Source organism: Pseudophryne corroboree, chromosome 3 (assembly GCF_028390025.1).
Source record: "Pseudophryne corroboree isolate aPseCor3 chromosome 3, aPseCor3.hap2, whole genome shotgun sequence".
NCBI lineage: Eukaryota > Metazoa > Chordata > Amphibia > Anura > Myobatrachidae > Pseudophryne > Pseudophryne corroboree.
Window position 1 is genome coordinate 196,096,906 of NC_086446.1, and position 19,590 is coordinate 196,116,495.

A 19,590-nucleotide genomic window follows, 5' to 3' on the forward strand; every position below is an offset into this window, starting at 1 on the left:
CTCCCTTGCAATCACCTGTAAGTGACCAATACATTTATTTGAGCAACTTGCCATGTTATCGCGCTGTACATGTTTCAGGTACAAGTGCACACACACACACAGGCAATGTAGCTTCATAAGCAACTCATTCTCTACTTGCAGCTGAAAAGATGTAAGTGGGTGGTAATTAAGCATTCTCATTTAATCAATATTTAGTAAGGACATGTCAATGGAATTGAAAATTTGTGCAAAAGTATACATACAGTATTCCTGTTTTGAGCAGATCACTTGCAGCAAGTGGGCCCTGATAATGATGCTGCAAGTGATGATGGGTGGTCCGGTCACTAATATGCATTCAACGCCCCAAGCAGGTCGAATATATGAACATTTTTTACACATGCAGGCGATGTGGGAGCCATTACTGTCAAATTTCATTGAATTATGCATCTACCCTCAGTTCGCAAAGTCTCCAGTAACTGCTAACCAGACTTTGCTAATGTTTCTGTTGTCAGAAAGTTGGTATAAAATAATTAAGCAGCCTGCAACATTAGGATGAAAGCAAGATCTATAGGATGGGATGATATCGGAATCCCAGCATTTGGGATCCTGGCACTTGGGATGCCGGAGATCAGAATACCAACAGCGGCATCGCAACTCGCGGGATTCCGACACCTCCCTTTATGCAACTTGACCCTAACCATCCCCTTTCCCCCCGCAGTCCAACCCTAACCCTCCCTGGTGATGCCTGAACCTAACCCCCCCCCCCCCACACACCTGAAGCCTAAACCTAACCTTTCCACCCCCGCAAACTAATCACAACCCTCCCCGGTTATGTCTAACCCCTCTTCCCGCAGCCTAAACCTATCCTTCCCCCATGCAGCATAACCCTAGCTCTCCTCTTGCAGCCTAAACCTAAATTCCCACCCCCACAAACTAATCACAACCCTCCCCGGTGATGCCTAACCCTAACCCCTCTTCCCGCAGCCTAAACCTATCCTTCCCCCATGCAGCATAACCCTAGCTCTCCTCTTGCAGCCTAAACCTAAATTCCCACCCCCGCAAACTAATCACAACCCTCCCCAGTGGTGCCTAACCCTAACCCCCTTCCAGCAGCCTAAACCTATCCTTCCCCCCCATGCAGCCTAAACCTATCCTTCCCCCCATGCAGCCTAAACCTATCCTTCCCCCATGCAGCCTAACCCTAGCTCTCCTCCTGCAGCCTTAACCTAAATTTCCACCACCACCACCACCACCATGGCCTGACCCTAAGGAACCCCGGCATACTTACATTTGGGATGCCAGCAGTCAGGATTTTGGCATATTGGTATCCTGCCATTGGCATTCTGACCAGTATTGGGATTCTGGCGTCAGCATTCCGACTGCCAGCATCCTGAATGCTGATATGCTAACCGGATCCCCATAGAACACTTAGACCCAACTGTGGTTGCTACCCACACTGCTACATCATGGGTAACCAATAGTTTTATTATCCTATATCCTGAATGTAAAAAGTGTAGCTGTACAGAACAAACAAGGCCAAAGATATGTCAACCGTGATTCTGAATATAATTGTAAGAGACTAGAAAGTTCTGCTTTATAAATGGAACCTATAGCTGGATCTAATAACTTGAAAAAATGAATGCATTACTATTAAACTTATGTATTTAACTCTGCAGAGGAACAGGTACAACATTGTTGCAGAAAGTTAAAACATCTGAATTGCATATCTAATCTATATTATATAACGGAATAAGCAATCTACTGAAAATTAAGCCACCTTATGTTTTATGTGTATTTCCAGTAAATAAAATGATGACAAACTTGTGCTTGAGAAACAAATTAATTAGTAGCATTTTTATTTTTTTTAAATAAACATAAGCAATTACAAAAGTATTTTACATTGCATGTAAACTATTCAGGAGAATAAAAATAGGCTGCTCAGAACTGATGTCAAATAGAGTCATCCAGTGTGAATTGATATCTATAAAACACTTAATTTGGGAATGGATGTTAACTGTGAGTCAATATCTGTTTAATTATTCTGTGTGTTCTGCGCCATAGCTAGCCCTATTTTACATCAGGTCTGAGCTGTGTATTGCAAGTGGCTGAACGCAGCTAAACATAGGTGTACCACGCATGCTGCACAGTGTTAGCATATGTTATACGCGTAAAGATGAACCAAACAGCCTAAATATGAGACAAACAATTACTTTGCTTTCTTAATTATTAGATTATTAGATTTTGGATAATTCAGATATTTAAATATATTCTCACAGCTTTAAGATTAATTTAGACTATGGGCAGATTTATCAAAGCTTGGAGATACTAATCAGCTCCTAACTGTTATTTTTCAAGCACAGGCTGTCGAATGACAGGAGCTAATTGGCTAGTACTTTGGGGTCTATTCATGAAGTAGTGAAAAGTGTGGAGAAGTGAGCCAGTGAAGAAGTTGCCCATGGCAACCAATCAGCATTGAAGTAGCATTTATAATTTGCATACTATAAAATAGTACAGAGCCGCTGATTGGTTGCCATGGACAACTTCTCTACTGGCACACTTCTCCATTCTTTTCACTGCTTGAATAGACCCCTATATCTGTATTATGTAACCACTTTATCTCTCTACAAGCTTTGATAAATACAGTATACCCCTCTATTTTAAAAACACTAGCATATTTAATTGCACACAACCAACTTAGAAGCACTGGTGTCAGACACTTACAGTTATTACTACCACAGTGACATATTACTATGAGCTCATTCACTTATCATTGATCCCAATACCTACACAAGTCAGTAATGGTGAGGCAGAAGGTCACACACACACACACACACACACACACACACACACATTAAGGATAAGGCATTTTGTGAACTATTTTAATACGGTGAGACCGGGGGATAATAAATCATCAGATACATTTCTGTACATGTAAAAGGTTGGTATCATGTTATCCATAACACTACATATACAGATGTAGCCACCTTTATCTTGACTGGCTGAGGCGTTTGTCCCGATAGAGCGTATGCAGCGTAGGGAGGCGCGCCTAGTCACAGAGAGGCGTACCTAATCGCACGGAGGCAGACATGGCGTTTGGCGTTACCTTTACGTGTAATACCTGCGATCAGCCACCAGATGTTGCTTTTTACAATCACCACTGCGCATGCGTGTGGTCTCCCGTAAAATACAATACTGAAATACATAATAAGGACTACTTTACTAAGGCGTCTCATTACGCTGCATACAGTAAATACTCATTACGCTGCATTATTTAATACAGTACTGTATATATGACACAGACGCAAATAGTACAGCATACAGTATATGATCCATCTACAATACTTTATGAATACTGTATGTGAGCGTCCAAGTCCCGCAGGCAAAACATAAAACCAGTAGTGTACACTGTCGCAAATGGATGTGTGTTAGAAGTTCACTATTGCCTCTCAAGATTCGGAATTTTGTACAGTACTGTATGTTATCGTCCTAATCCCGTAGCCATTACAGCATAATCAAAACCAATGGATTTATACATTTGTCTGCGGCGAAGTGGTGAAGTGTTTCGCTTCCTATACTCAGAGTCCCGGGTTCGATTCCATGTACAGTACAGTACGAATGCATGTTAGTTTTTTTTCATACACTTTATTATTATTTTTATTCACATACAGTAAACCAGGGCAAAGCTGCATGAGTGGTTCTAATGTTAAGGTTCTATGCTCCGTACAGTACACATACAATTCTGTAGCTGGGCAGACTCAATAGAAATGGCTACCACCTACAGTATGACTCCTTGCCCCACAGAGGCCCTAGGCTACGGAGCAAGTAATAGTCCAAATTGTACAGACTATGGGGCAATGCTGAAGGAGCGTCACAATCCCCTAGCTAAAATACATACAGCAGTATGCACATTATGGTAACCGGACTCGATCGCATAGCACACTGGCAAAATGGCCGCCGCCCCTGAACCCTTTTGCAGGCTATGGGGCAATGCTGAAGGAACGTCACAATCCCCTAGCCAAAATACACAGGGGCGATGGGGATAAGTTACTATACTGTAGAATTGCATATTACGGTACACCGGACTCAATCGCATACTGTAGCACACTGTCAAAGTGACCACTACCCCTGAACCCCCACCTCGTGGCAGGCAGCAGTCGGGTATGGAATGAGAAATGGCATAAGTTGTGCAGGCTACGGGGCGATGCTGAAGGAGCGTCACAATCCCCTAGCAAACAGAGATACTGTAAGCAAGGTCTATGCACATTACAGTACGTTACACCGGACTCGATCGCATAGCAAGCTGACAAACCACAAGTTTTACATAAAGCAGGCCAAAGTTGCAGGAGAGTTTCTACTGTAAAAGTTCTATGCACCATACGGTACACATACAATTCTATAGCAGGGCAGACTCAATTAAAATGGCTACCGCCTGTGACTCCTACTGTACTGTAGCTCCTAGGAAGCACTCAGCTACAGTATGGAGCAAATAACAGCACAGATTTTGCAGGCTATGGGGCAATGCTGAAGGAGCGTCACAATCCCCTAGCTACAATACACAGGGGCGATAGGGATATTCGAGTGGCTGGAGGGGGGGTCCCCTTGATTTAAGGGGTCCCCACTCCTCCAGGGTACCCCGGTCAGGTGTGACTAGTTGGGTATTTAATTCCATGGCCGCAGGGACCGGTATAAAAGTGTCCCCCGGCTGTGCATTATCTGTCCAGCTAGTGGAGCCCGGTGCTGGTTAAAAAAATAGGTGGAACCCCTATGCTTTTTGTCCCCCAAGCTGCAGGAGAGTTTCTACTGTAAAGGTTCTATGCACCGTACGGTACACATACAATTCTATAGCAGGGCAGACTCAATTGAAATGGTTACCGCCTGTGACTCCTACTGTACTGTAGCTCCTAGGAGGCACTCAGCTACAGTATGGAGCAAATAACAGCACAGATTTTGCAAGCTACGGGGCAATGCTGAAGGAGCGTCACAATCCCCTAGCTACAATACACAGGGGCGATAGAGATAATCGAGTGGCTGGAGGGGGGGTCCCCTTGATTTAAGGGGTCCCCACTCCTCCAGGGTACCCCGGCCAGGGGGTGACTAGTTGGGTATTTAATGCCATGGCCGCAGGGACCGGTCAAAAATACGGGGAACCCCTACGCTTTTTTGTCCCCCTTAGTTTTTGCACCAGGACCAGGCGCAGAGCCCTGTGCTGGTTCTAAAAAGATGGGGGATCCCGTGTCCATTTTTTCGTATTGTTTATGCTGTTGGTTTATGCCTTAGAGGACTCGGACGCTCGCATTTGTAAAGCACGGTGTTTTCCTCCGCCTCCTGCCAGTCCTCCATTCCCATTATGCATTAGCGAACTCAGACGCTCATATATTTTAAAAGCACGGTGTTTATACATTGTACTGTACATTCTTCCTTTTACACAATTACTGTAGTTGCGTCTCCATACACATGCAGTACAGTACTCCATACTTTTTCCACCGCCTCCCGTTACGCCTACAGTATTGCCAGAGCTGTAGATCAATCCGCCGCTATACTGTACGATCGAAAGTACTGGATTAGTGGAGCATTAGCCACACAGTGGTGGAGATGTGTAATGCATGATGAGTATCTAGATCGCCTCAACGCGCCTGCCTGTGATTAAACTCAGCTATCGCCTTAGCGTGACTAAACGCCCGTCTCGGCGGAGAAACAGTCAAGATAAAGGTGGCTACATCTGTAGCTCCTTTTCTTCTTTTCCTTTTACATGAATGGATTTTGGATGACCTGCATCCACTTTAGTCCTTCAAGCGCTTCACAGTGTTGACAACTGTACATGTTACTAGATGCTTACATTGTACAGAAGTGCCTGGTTGGCTATTCTATATATAGTGCATATATATATATATATATATATATATATTTGTGTGTGTGTGTGTGTGTGTGTGTGTGTGTGTGTATATATATATACACATATACATATATATATATATATATACTGTATATGTATATATATGTATATATACATATACAGTATATATATATATATATATATATATATATATAAATAATATAGCGCAATGTCTGGTAGTGCTGATACTAATAACTTTATGTAATGGTGTTAGTAAGATTATTTTGAAGGTCTTGCAACCCTGACCAACTCTGTTACTACAGTTACTCTTTGCTAAGCATACTTTTATTTAGTTATTATGTGGAATGTGCGCGGAGCACTCTGTACATACCGTAGTGTTTAAATCCAAAGTTCAGGTAACAACATTTATTGTGGGACTGTGACATGTTGAAAGCTGAGGGTGCACCCAGGGAGCAGCAAGGCCAGGACAAGGTACATTTGAAGTACGCACTTCCTATAATCCATTCTCCACACTCCCATACCCCTTCTTATAGTACATAGGGGCTGATTCAGAGATGGCCGCAGATTGTGGCATACAGAGCCAGATCCGCGTCCATCTCCTCACATGCTGGGGGCTGCCCAGCACAGGGCAAGGCCGCCCAGCATGTGTGACAGGCCGCCTCTCGATGCATCCAAAGTCGAATTAAGGTTGACCCCTGGCAGCACTGTCAGGAAGTCCACCAACATTTTTTTAATCGGAGCGGCTGCATTGACATCACGCAGCTGCCACTAAAACATTCCTGGCCCGCCCCCATTCAGCCCGTCATGCCCACCAATACCGCGCCACCGCCCCGGTGAACGACCTTTGCTGTCAATGATCTTGCGGCCGCATACTTCCTGTATGCGGCCGCAAGGAGAAGGGTTACGCAGGCCAGTGCACGTGCGCAGACCAGATGGATGCAGCCACTGTGTACGGACATGCGGCTTTGTCCACCTCTAAAACAATCCCATAGTATACGATGAGGCTGACACAAAGTGACTGTTTCTGGTATCACTCATCACCAGGATCATCTGTGACACGGAGCTGTGAGTAGGTTGCTCCAGTGATGTCATCACTACACTAAATGAGTTCATAGCCTATCAGGCAACAAGAAGTGTGATATCCAATAGCATCACCTCATCGGCATGTTGCTTTTATAGAAGATAAGCTGTGGCAGAGGGTGGGGATGGAGAACTAATTTTGAGGGTTGGGGTAATGGATTATAGGTGAGATTATAGTAGAAGAATTAAATTACGTAAGACTGTGGTTGAAAATGAATAGCAGGAGAGGGAGATCGGTACAGGACAGATGTATTATAATGGAGAAGGGCAGTTAATATTAGAAGCAGAAGTTATCTAAAGCTGACAATACCTGTTTCTGGCATGAACTTCAATGTATCATTGCTCAAAAATATCTGGTATATAACTTAACAGAGGTTGAAAACTTTTGGAATTTTTTCTTTGTATATTTCTAACAAAAACTATATCAGCAGCATCAAAGGTTATATTATAACAGCGCAGTATGCTGCTCAATATAATGAAATTACTTGGGTTTAATGGTCCTTTAATGCACATTCTCCATAGTATTGGCATTCATATAAATGCAATTAAAGTGTTTTTCTTGATTTAGAATTTAGTAGATTAGTTGCAATTAGTTCTTCACGCTGAGAGGCATGCTGTCTCAGTATTAGATGGTGATATTTGTTATATGATCTTTATTTAAACATAGGTAATTCCCTTTGACCAAACTACTGATATAGCCACATATGCACTTGCCAGGTGAATTGATGTGGTTATATAACATTTCAGATTTCACTTTATGCCAACAGCAAAACATAGGGAATAAAATTCACCAAATGCTGTGATTGATGGAGAACTATTTGATTTAGGAGCATTTACTCCTCATGGAGAGCATTCTAGCCTTGACTGATTTGTAGAGAATGTAAAATTAACAGATGTGACTGTTACACATGATATAGCAGCATCAGAAACAATTTCTTTGTGATAGGTGGTTCAGTTTACAATAATTAGCACCATTGTGATAACTGTACCATGGCAGTTACCCAAATATAAATAGACATCTATTTCTTTTCCGGCATACCAGGATCTGAATTATAATAATGCATTGATTGTGTTGTCTACTTTATCCTAATCCTTTTTCACTTCTGAGACTATGCACATTCATTGCCATTTTCAGTAGATGTTATTTTCTGAGATGCCATTGTGAGTATGAAGCAACAGTTACTGTGGAATTCCTGAATAAAAATGTTGTCATATCTCCTTGGATAGTACCAGTTCCTCTGTCCTGGTTTAAAAGACCAGTTCTTTTGGTACTTCCCAAGAGAATCCATCTCTACCAAAGTGCCCGTAACATGCAGTGTCCTGATATATGGGCTTCTTCAAGTCAAGATCCCTATAAAAAGTCAAAACACATATTTAAAAGTGTGGAACAGTAAAATCATCAGTATAAAGATTAACTTTGATGATGCACTTTTGAACCATTACTAATCTTGAATACTGTAAATCTATGGTATTATTAACCTACTGTATATTAACGGTTGTCATGTTCCCTGTATTTATACAGCAGTCCTATAGTTTGCCACTGGAAGTACTACATACCATGCATTATTTTCTTTTATTAAACTAGCTCTATTAGCATAATTGTAAAATTTGGCTCTAGTGCAAGTATTACACGGGTGGTGTTCATGTGACCGGTAGTCAGCAGACATGACCTCCCCAAAAATCCAGCTCCCTCACTATCCCGACGGTCGGCATGCCGACCAACAGGGACTATTTCCACTCGTGGGTGTCCACGACACTCATAGAGTGGTAATAGAACCTGTGTCGCCACTGAGCCCGCAACGTGGTCTCAGTATGCTGCCGGGATCCCGGCGTCGGTATGCTGACCGATGGTCAGGAGACCACCGACCAGCCATACTACACCCGTATTACACCATACATGGTTTTGCTCAACTAAACAATCTTCAAATCAAAGTGTCCTAGTTCGCATCTAACAAAAAATTGAGACTTCTCAATATACTATACAGTATGCCACTTGCTTCTCTAAGGCTGAGTACACAGTTGCTGATGTCACATTAGATGTGACATTACGCAAGATTCCCCCGCAAACGATATTGTTCATACACACTGAACAATATTGTTTGCTTCTTGTCAGTGACGGCATGCACCCACATCCAGGTGGAAGCCCTCTTGTACAATATCTTTAGATTTCAAGGTGAAAACTAAAGATATTGATCGTGCGCGAACAGTTAATGCGATTGGATCACCTTAAATGCAAACGCATCTGCCTGATTGACAGGCAGAGGTGTTCGCGGGGCGGCGACCGAGCATTTTCGGGGTGGTGTCAGGGAAACAGGGGCATGTCGGCTGTTCCGTTAGGAAGCTTTATTAGTTTCTGCAACCACACTAATTGTCTTGCGATCGCAGTTACATAGCCTCCAACTGTACCTTTTTGGCAGGTACAGTACCTTTTTTTTATGGCCTGTACTGATTTTTGGCTCTCCAAACTTTCATTGAAAGTATAGGAAAAGGGGAGTGGCCACACACCCCTTTACTCATGGCCACGCCCCTTTTGAATTTGTACCGTTTTTTGTGTGTAAAATGTTGGAGGGTATGCAATTAGAGAATGGTCGTAGTGTATGGGCAGTGGAACACATGCTGGGTGGCTTTGCCCTGCAATGGGTGGCCCCAGCATGCGATTGCAAGGATTGCGGATTCAGATAAAAATACAATGGGCCTTATTGACTTAAGCCCATTGTACATCATTAACAACCCGTGGGAGCATGCATTGTTAATGATATAGGGAATGCACAACGGACTATGTGAACGACATATTGTCCGATCCGCTGGTTTTGATGATATATTGGGTGCACATCGACAAGTGTGTACAGAGCCTAAGGCTTCCACAAAGTCCTGGAACTTTGTCATCGTAGTATGTGTAATGTTGTATTAGAAGACTGAAAATTACTGTACAAGAGTACACCTGTTGGTCTCAACGGGTGAGTGATGAAAAATACACAGTAGTCCACAGAGTACTATGGGCCTAATTCAGTAAGGATTGCAAATTCTGCTCACATGGCAAGGCCACCCAGCATGTGGACTGCCGCTTCCCTCCCCCCTTGACCAAGCAGAAATTGCGATCGCACTGCAATTTCTGCTTGTTCGCAGAAATTAGGCTTGCCTCCTGCCGGCGCAGCTTGGCTGCACCCGCAGGAGGCCCGCCACCATCTTTCTGAAGGCAGCAGCTGCGTATGACCTCACGCTGCCACCGCGATCAAGCCCACACCACGCCCCCATTTTGATGGCACCACACCCGTTTCCCCACAATGCTCCGTCTAGGAAATGGAGCATTTTCACCCCCTGAACACCTCTGCCTTATTGACAGGCAGAGGCATTTGCATTTTCTGCGGGCACCTGCGCAGGATGGGCCCTGCACATGCGCCCACATGCTTCAAGTAATTTTTGTGGTTGGATTGCCTATTGCAATCCAACCTGAATCAGGCCTTATATTCACACTCAGGGGTAAATGTAATAGGGTCCGAGTTTGTAAAATATGCAAGTTTGCCACTAAACTCGCACATGTTTAGAACTCAGTTAATGTAATAGGGTGCGAAAACATGCAAACTCACATGTTTCTCACACTACTGCAACTCGTAAAGGCCAAACTCGCATCCAGATGTTTTCCAATGGAAAACATATAACTTGGACAATGTAATAGGGTGCGACTTTAGAACCTTACCAAAGCTCACAAAAAAAAAATAGACCAGGTTCAGACAGGCGAGTTTGACAGAAACATGCAGAGATCAGCGAGATCTGTGCATGCTTCTGTCTGTAAAAGATAAGAAATAGTTAAAAAAACAAAAAACAATGTGGGATTCCCCCCAAAAGCATAACCAACCCCAGGCTCTTTGAGCCAGTCCTGGTTCAAAAAATACAGGGGAAAAAATGTGTGCAGTCCTCTTATATTTGTATTTTAGTCCTGGTTTCAAAAATATGGGGAGAAATAGATGTACAGATAGATCCACGGTTATCTTGGCTTCTTTGCTGCGCCTAGGCACACCATGGTTTATTTACATAAACTCTTCATCTATTGTTGTCAGCTGTAATACAATACAGAGAACAATACAGCAGGGGATTAAGTCATTACAGCAGGGGATTAAGTCCGACTGCCCAGTCTCAGTTAATCCTATTATAGGCCAAGATAAACATGGACCCATCTGTAGGGCATATTTTTAAAACCAGCACCGGGCTCCACTAGCCAGGGAGGTAATGCCACAGTCACCGCTTATATTGGTCCTTGTGGCCATAACATGAACCCCCATAACTAGTCAGACATGGCTTGGATTTCCTGGGGGAGTGGGGTCCCACCAATAAAGGGGTCATCCCCTCCCGGCACCCAAGGCAAGGGCTGAAGCCCAGGACTATCTCTATCTCCATAATCCAGATAAAGAAATGGATACTTTATAAAAGAGTCCATCTTGCTGGGTGAGCCAGTCATGGAGGAAGCACTCCTGTGATGTCACAACCTCACTGTGCCACTCTGCAAGGAAGTAATATTGTATTTTTACCCAGGTCTAATGTTTCTAATTTATAAGAGGTGTTAATCACTTTAAAATGAAGCTACAAGAAACATATAGTAAAACAAAAATTGAATTGAAGTTCATGAATTCTTATTAATTTCCATTAATATTTTTATTCATGTCTACCTGACAATGACTCCAGGCCTTAGATCAAAGTTCTTATTGACGATTTCCAATAGCTCTTTCTCGTTTTTCTCAGAGGTCCCATAGGTGAAAAGTGAAACTGATAACGGCTGGGCCACACCAATGGCATAAGACACCTTAGGAATAAGCATAATAATTAATCATTTTACCTCAGCTATAATACATCAGATTACATCTCTGTATTCAGAACAACAATCATTTAAATTGTACAAATATTACAATGTCAGACAAATCAAGGATATGACCGAAATGTTGAGTTCTCTATGAGATAATTAGGAAACCATTCCAAATATACCAACTTCGGTAGAGCAATGGTTAATTGCCCTTACATATGGATGAATACTACAAATTGCTATACTGTTAAGTGTTTATTCTTTCTAATGGCAATGCCACCACATATGAACATACCTGAACCAGGACACGATGGCAGAGCTTGGCATGTACCAATGATTTGGCCACCCAGCGGGCAGCATAAGCAGCAGACCTATCCACTTTTGTATAGTCCTTGCCTGAAAATGCTCCTCCACCGTGGGCACCCCATCCCCCATATGTGTCTACTATTATCTTCCGACCAGTGACACCAGCATCTCCCTGTAATACAGCAGACATTCTTTTTATAACAAATTAGTAACCTCGACAGTTGCAACAAAATAGTCTACTGTAGGTACACATTATTAATGCTAAAAGTATATTTCTATTATTTTGCATATTACATTAATGAGTAAACATAAAAATATGTCTGGTTTGCAAAAAAAGTGATGAGACTGCTTAAAGTGATATAACTATAAAACTTTTTGCAGAAGAATTCTCAATAAACATATAAACAATTGTTCTCAAAGTCTAGTTTGATCCTGGATAAACCTGTCCTTAGCTCAGGATGGGAATTATATGGGCGGGACATAAATTAGCAAGTAAATACTAAACATAACCAGGAATTTAGAGAAGATTTAAAAGTAGCCATGTCACCTGAGGGCCACCAATGACGAAACGCCCACTGGGCTGTAAATGGTATATAGTCTTCTCATCCAGATACTTGGCAGGAACAACAGCCTTTATAACTCTCTCCTTCAAGGCCTCCCTCATGTCATTCAAAGAGATGGTCTCATCATGCTGTACTGATATAACAATGGTATGAACCCGTACTGGGATTACAGCTCCATTCTCCTGGTGGTACTTTACTGTAACCTGGAAAGCAACTGTCTAGTCAATAATGTTCCTTCATATAACAAATATATAGCACACTTCTGACCAGTTATGTTAACTGAAATAAGCAGCTTATAATGCACCACAATAAAACTACATTGTAGATTGCAGATTTTAAAGCAACCCCAAAGGGGTGATTCTGAGTTGGAGGCAGCTGAGTGATTTTGTCTGCTGTGTATTTGTCTAAGTCACACTGCACATGCATCCACAGTGCACACAGAGAGGCACACAGTCTTGAAAATGTATTGTGACTTCTTGGGTGGTGAGTGTGAGGTTAAAGGGAGGTAGCTATGCACAGAGATGGTCCAATTTATGTGCGTGTTTTGGAAGTGTTGCAGGCATGTCACTAAAGTGGTTGTGAGCCCAGACGCATAGCTGTTCACATTGGAGGCTATACTCTAAAGGTCAGTCTGTACCTAAGGCTGGTGTAAGTTTTGAAGGTACAACCAATGATTACAGATGGGTCCAAATTTATCGTGACTGTTAATAGGATTAACTGTGAATGACCAGTCAGACTTAATCCCCTGCTGTAATGACTTAATCCCCTGCTGTATTGTTCTCTGTATTGTATTGCAGTTGAGAACAATAGATGAAGGGTTTATGCTAATAAATCATGTTGTGACTAGGCACAGAAAACTACTCAAGATAACGGTGGACCCATCTGTACATCCAGGGATGGACTGGGGCTGTATAACAACACATGCCTATTATTGTGCACAACAAGGTGGCATGAACATGCTGCGTGTCATGGGAGCATGTCTCTTCTCTCTGTAGTATGCCAGGCCAGAGCACCAGGAGGTGGAGCAATTTAGCCTGCCTCTAGGTGCTGGGCACTCTGCATGGCCATCGGTCCTTCTGGCATTTGCCAGCAGTGTCAGATGGGCAGTCCATCCTTGGTTGCATTCAAAGATGCAGCAAGCAGTATTTCAGCATCAAATAAAAGCTCAAAGTGGGAGTCTCAGTCCTTGCACTTTCAGATGCATGGCAGTACACCAAGGAATGGCTTCTTGCAGTTTTTGCATAAAGTTGCAGACATGCAACCAACAAAAGACTCAGGGGTCTATTTACTAAGCCTTGGATGGAGATAAAGTGGACGGAGTAAAAGTACCAGCCAACCAGCTCCTAACTGTCATTTCAGAGGCTGGGTTTGAAAAATGACAGGAGTTGTTTGGCTGGTGCTTTATCTCCGTCCAATTTATCTCCATCCAAGGCTTAGTAAATAGATCCCTCAGACTTCCTCGTACAGTAAGTGCATGTAACTTTTTTTATACACCTTGCCCACCTTTTACTAAGATCAACTGATAAACTAAGGACATTTGTAAGAGTTACTGAGGGGTCTATTCATGAAGTAGTGAAAAGTGTGTAGAAGTGAGCCAGTGGAGAAGTTGCCCATGGCAACCAATCAGCATTGAAGTAACATTTATAATTTGCATACTATACAATTGTACGGAGCAGCTGATTGGTTACCATGGGCAACTCCTCCACAGGCTCACTTCTCCACTCTTGTCACTGCTTCATGAATAGACCCCTGAGACTGCTCAGCCTTCATATTTTCTCATTTTTGTTGGATAACATATAACATGTGCTGCTTTCCTGCAGCAACAAATTGATTCATGAGGTTTCCAGTTTAGATCTGAGTTTATGTGGAGCAGCTGAGGTAACTGGTGTATTCAGCATACAGAGCAGTGGATCATTCTTCCTGCTACAGCTCTTGGGGGGACATACAACTTTCTTGACTGCTAATAATTAAATGAACACTAGCAGATGATGGTAGTACAGGACATACAGTACCACAGTACAACAATGCATCACAATTCTGTCTAACTAAAATCTACGTTGCAACCATATAGAAAAGTAGACAAGAAGCCACAAATATTTACACTCTATACTTCAATCTAATTTAAATAATAAGATTTTAAACCTACCGGTAAATCTTTTTCTCCTAGTCCGTAGAGGATGCTGGGGACTCCGTAAGGCCGTAAGGACCATGGGGTATAGACGGGCTCCGCAGGAGACATGGGCACTTAAAGACTTTAAATGGTCGTGAACTGGCTCCTCCCTCTATGCCCCTCCTCCAGACTCCAGTTATAGGAACTGTGCCCAGAGGAGACGGACATTTAGAGGAAAAGGATTTTGTTAATTAAGGGTGAGACACATACCAGCTCACACTACAAACACACCGTACAACATGGTATATAAGTAAACCAGTTAACAGTATGAACAACAAAAAACAGCAACAGCCTGATTACAACTGTAACACAACCTTTTGTGTAACCTTAACAATAACAATGTACAACTATTGCAGATTTCAGTCCGCACTGGGACGGGCGCCCAACATCCTCTACGGACTAGGAGAAAAAGATTTACCGGTAGGTTTAAAATCTTATTTTCTCTTACGTCCTAGAGGATGCTGGGACTCCGTAAGGACCATGGGGATTATACCAAAGCTCCCAAACGGGCGGGAGAGTGCGGATGACTCTGCAGCACCGATTGAGCAAATATGAGGTCCTCATCAGCCAGGGTATCAAACTTATAGAATGTTGCAAAAGTGTTTGAACCCAACCAAGTAGCCGCTCGGCAAAGCCGTAACGCCGAGACACTACGGGCAGCTGCCCAAGAAGAGCCCACCTTCCTAGTGGAATGGGCCTTTACCGATTTGGTAACAGCAATCCAGCCGTAAAATAAGCCTGCTGAATCGTGTTACAGATCCAGCGTGCAATAGTCTGCTTGGAAGCAGGCACGCCAATCTTGTTGGCCGCATATAGGACAAACAGTGCCTCTGTTTTCCTAATACGAGCCGTTCTGGCTACATAGATTTTTAAAGCCCTGACCACATCAAGGGACTTGGAATCCTCCAAGACATCCGTAGCCACAGGCAACACAATAGGTTGGTTCATGTGAAATGACGAAACCACCTTGGGTGGAAATTGAGGACGAGTTCTCAATTCCGCTCTATCTACATGGAAAATCAGATAGGGGCTCTTGTGAGACAAGGCCGCCAATTCGGACACCTGCCTTGCCGATGCCAAGGCCAATAACATGACCACTTTCCAAGTGAGGAATTTCAAGTCAACAGTTTGAAGCGGTTCAAACCAATGTGATTTAAGGAACTGTAACACCACGTTAAGGTCCCACAGTGCCACTGGGGGCACAAAAGGAGGTTGGATGTGCAGTACTCCCTTCACAAAAGTCTGCACTTCTGGAAGAGAAGCCAAATTCTTCTGAAAGAATATTGATAAGGCCGAAATCTGCACCTTAATGGAGCCTAACTTTAGGCCCATATCCACTCCTGTCTGTAGAAAATGGAGAAAACGACCCAGCTGGAAATCCTCCGTAGGAGCATTCTAGGATTCACACCAAGACACATACTTCCTCCAGATACGGTGATAGTGCTTCACCGTTACCTTTTTCCTAGCTTTAAGTAGAGTAGGGATGACTTCCCCTGGAATATCTTTCCTAGCTAGGATCTGGTGTTTAACCGCCATGCCGTCAAATGTAATCACGGTACGTCCTGGAACACACACGGCCCCTGTTATAACAGGTCCTCTCTGAGAGGAAGAGGCCAAGGATCTTCCGTGAGCATTTCCTGAAGATCTGGATACCAGGCCCTTCGAGGCCAATCTGGAACAATGAGTATCATCTGAACCTTTGTTCTTCTTATGATTATCAATATTTTTGAGATGAGTGGAAGTGGAGGGAACACATAGACCGCCTGATACACCCATGGTGGTACTAGCGTGTCCACTGCTATCGCCTGAGGGTCCCTTGACCTGGAACAATATGTCCTAAGCTTCTTGTTAAGGCATGACGCCATCATGTCTATTTGAGGGAGTCCCCAGCAACTTGTCACTTCTGCAAAGACCTCTTGATGAAGTCCCCACTCTCCTGGATGGAGATCGTGCCTGCTGAGGAAGTCTGCTTCCCAGTTGTCCACTCCTGGAATGAATACTGCTGACAGAGCGCTCACGTGATTTTCCGCCCAGCGAAGAATCCTGGTGGCTTCCGCCATTGCTGCTCTGCTCCTTGTTCCGCCCTGTAGGTTTACATGCTCCACGGCTGTGATGTTGTCTGACTGGATCAGAACAGGTAGGTTGCGAAGAAGATGCTACGCCTGTCTCAGGCCGTTGTATATGGCCCTTAATTCCAGCACATTTATGTGTAGATAAGCCTCCTGGCTTGACCATATTCCCTGAAAGTTTTTTCCCTGTGTGACCGCTCCCTAGCCTCGGAGGCTCGCGTCCGTGGTCACGAGAACCCAATCCTGAATTCCGAACCTGCGCCCCTCTAGAATGTGAGCACTCTGGAGCCACCACAGGAGAGAGATCCTGGCCCTGGGAGACAGGCTTATCATCCGATGCATTTGGAGGTGGGACCCTGACCACTTGTTTAGCAGGTCCCACTGAAAAGCTTTTGCATGGAACCTGCCAAACGGAATGGCCTCATAGGCCGCCACTATCTTTCCCAACACTCGAGTGCATTGATGAATCAACACTCTTTTTGGTTTCAGCAGATCCTTGACCATGTTCTGGATCTCCTGAGCTTTTTCCACTTGAAGAAAAACCCTCTGTCTTTCCGTATACAGAATCATGCCCAAAAACGACAGCCAAGTTGTCGGAACCAACTGCGACTTTGGCAAATTTAGAATCCAGCCGTGTTGTTGTAGCACTCTCAGAGAGAGATCCACGTTTTTCAGTAATTGTTCTCTTGATCTCGCTTTTATCAGGAGATCGTCCAAGTATGGGATAATTGTGACACCCTGCTTGCGCAGGAGCACCATCATTTCTGCCATTACCTTGGTGAAAATCCTTGGGGCCGTGGAAAGCCCAAACGGCAACGTCTGAAATTGGCAATGACAATCCTGCACAGCGAATCTCAAGAATGCCTGATGAGGAGGGTATATGGGGACATGAAGGTATGCATCCTTTATGTCTAGTGACACCATAAAATCCCCCCCCCCCCCCTCCCCCCCCCGTCCAGACTTGAGATCACTGCTCGGAGAGATTCCATCTTGAATTTGAATCTCCTCAAATACAGGTTTAGGGATTTTAGGTTCAGAATCGGTCTGACCGAACTGTCTGGCTTCGGGACCACGAATAGATATGAATAAAACCCCTTTCCCTGCTGTAACCGGGGAACCATGATAATCACTTGCTGTTGACACAGCTTTTGTATTGCCGATGAAACTATTGTTCTCTCTGGGAGAGAAGCTGGTAAGGCCGATTTGAAAAATCGGTGTGGAGGCACGTCTTCTAACTCCAGTTTGTACCCTTGGAACACAATTCCTAGCACCCAAGGATCCAGGTCCGACTGAATCCAGACCTGGCTGAAGAGCCGAAGACGTGCCCCCACCGGTGCGGACTCCCGCAGGGGAGCCCCAGCGTCATGTGGTGGATTTGGCAGAAGCCGGAGAGGACTTTTGCTCCTGGGAACTAGCCGTAGCTGGTGTTCTTTTCCCTCTTCCTCTACCTCTGGCGAGGAAAGATGATCCATGTCCCTTTCTGAATTTATGAGACCGAAAGGACTGCATCTGGTATTGAGGCGTTTTCTTTTGCTTTGGGGGGAACAAAAGGCAAAAAAGAAGACTTATCCACGGTAGCTGTGGAAACCAGGTCCGCGAGGCCAGCCCCAAACAAAACTTCACCTTTGTAAGGCAAAGCCTCCATAAGTCTCTTGGAGTCAGCATCACCAGTCCATTGACGGGTCCACAGCGACCTCCTAGCTGAAATTGCCATGGCATTGGCCCTTGATCCCAAGAGGCCAATATCTCTCGCAGCCTCCCTTAGGTATAATGCTGCGTCTTTGATGTGACCCAAAGTTAACAGAACAGTATCCCTGTCGAGGGTGTCCATGTCTGATGACAAGTTATCTGCCCAAGCTGCAATTGCGCTACTCACGCATGCCGATGCAACTGCCGGTCTGAGGAGGGCTCCCGTAGTCGCATAAATTGATTTTAAAGTGGTTTCCTGCTTGCGGTCCACAGGAACCTTTAGGGTCGCCGGGGACGGTAGGGCCACTTTTTTGGATAACCGCGTCAAGGCTTTATCCACCGAGGGTAATGATTCCCACTGTAACCTGTCCTGTGAGGGGAAAGGATACGCCATAATAATTCTCTTGGGAATCTGCAGCCTCTTGTCTGGAGTTTCCCAAGCCTTTTCAAATAGAGCATTCAGTTCATGAGATGGGGAAACGTTACCTCACGTTTCTTCTCCTTAAACATACAGATCACAGAGGATCCTTCTGTCAGGGACTCTGTGATATGTAATACATCTTTTATTGCTATAATCATGTACTGAATACTCTTGGCCACCCTTGGGTGTAACCTCGCATAATCATAGTCGACACTGGAGTCGGAGTCCGTGTTGGTATCAGTGTCTGCTATCTGGGTAAAAGGGACGTTTCTGGGACCCTGATGGGTTCTGTGACACAGTAATATCCATGGATTGCCCCCATGATTGGTTCTGAGACTCGGATTCGTCCAACCTTTTATGTAATAAAGCCACACTAGCATTCAAAACATTCCACATGTCTACCCAATCAGCAGTCGGCGGTGCCGACGGAGTCATTACCACATTTTGCTCACCTTCCTCCCTCGAAGAGCCTTCCGCCTCAGACATGTCGACACACACGTACTGACACCCCCAAACACACTGAAATATAGGGGACAGACCCACAATGAGGTCCTTTGGAGAGACAGAGAGGGAGTTTGCCAGCTCACACCCAGCGCCGCCACAGTCTGAAATATTAAAAATACCCCAGACCTGTAAGTGCTTTTATATATTTATAAATATATCA

At 44.1% G+C, this 19,590-nt stretch overlaps 1 protein-coding gene across 1 annotated transcript in view; it reads right to left on the reverse strand.

Annotated features, from left to right (window-relative positions):
* Positions 1-1,806: 1,806 nt before the first annotated feature.
* The window catches only part of MAT1A (methionine adenosyltransferase 1A), a 71,261-nt gene continuing 53,477 nt past the window's right edge, over positions 1,807-19,590 (reverse strand). The window contains exons 6-9 of the mRNA XM_063958760.1: positions 12,562-12,780; positions 12,004-12,186; positions 11,578-11,711; positions 1,807-8,264 (exon numbers count right to left, since the gene is read on the reverse strand). Coding sequence (XP_063814830.1) covers positions 8,162-8,264; positions 11,578-11,711; positions 12,004-12,186; positions 12,562-12,780 — 639 coding nt within the window. The 3' untranslated portion in view covers positions 1,807-8,161. The remainder of the gene's footprint in view (positions 8,265-11,577; positions 11,712-12,003; positions 12,187-12,561; positions 12,781-19,590) is intronic.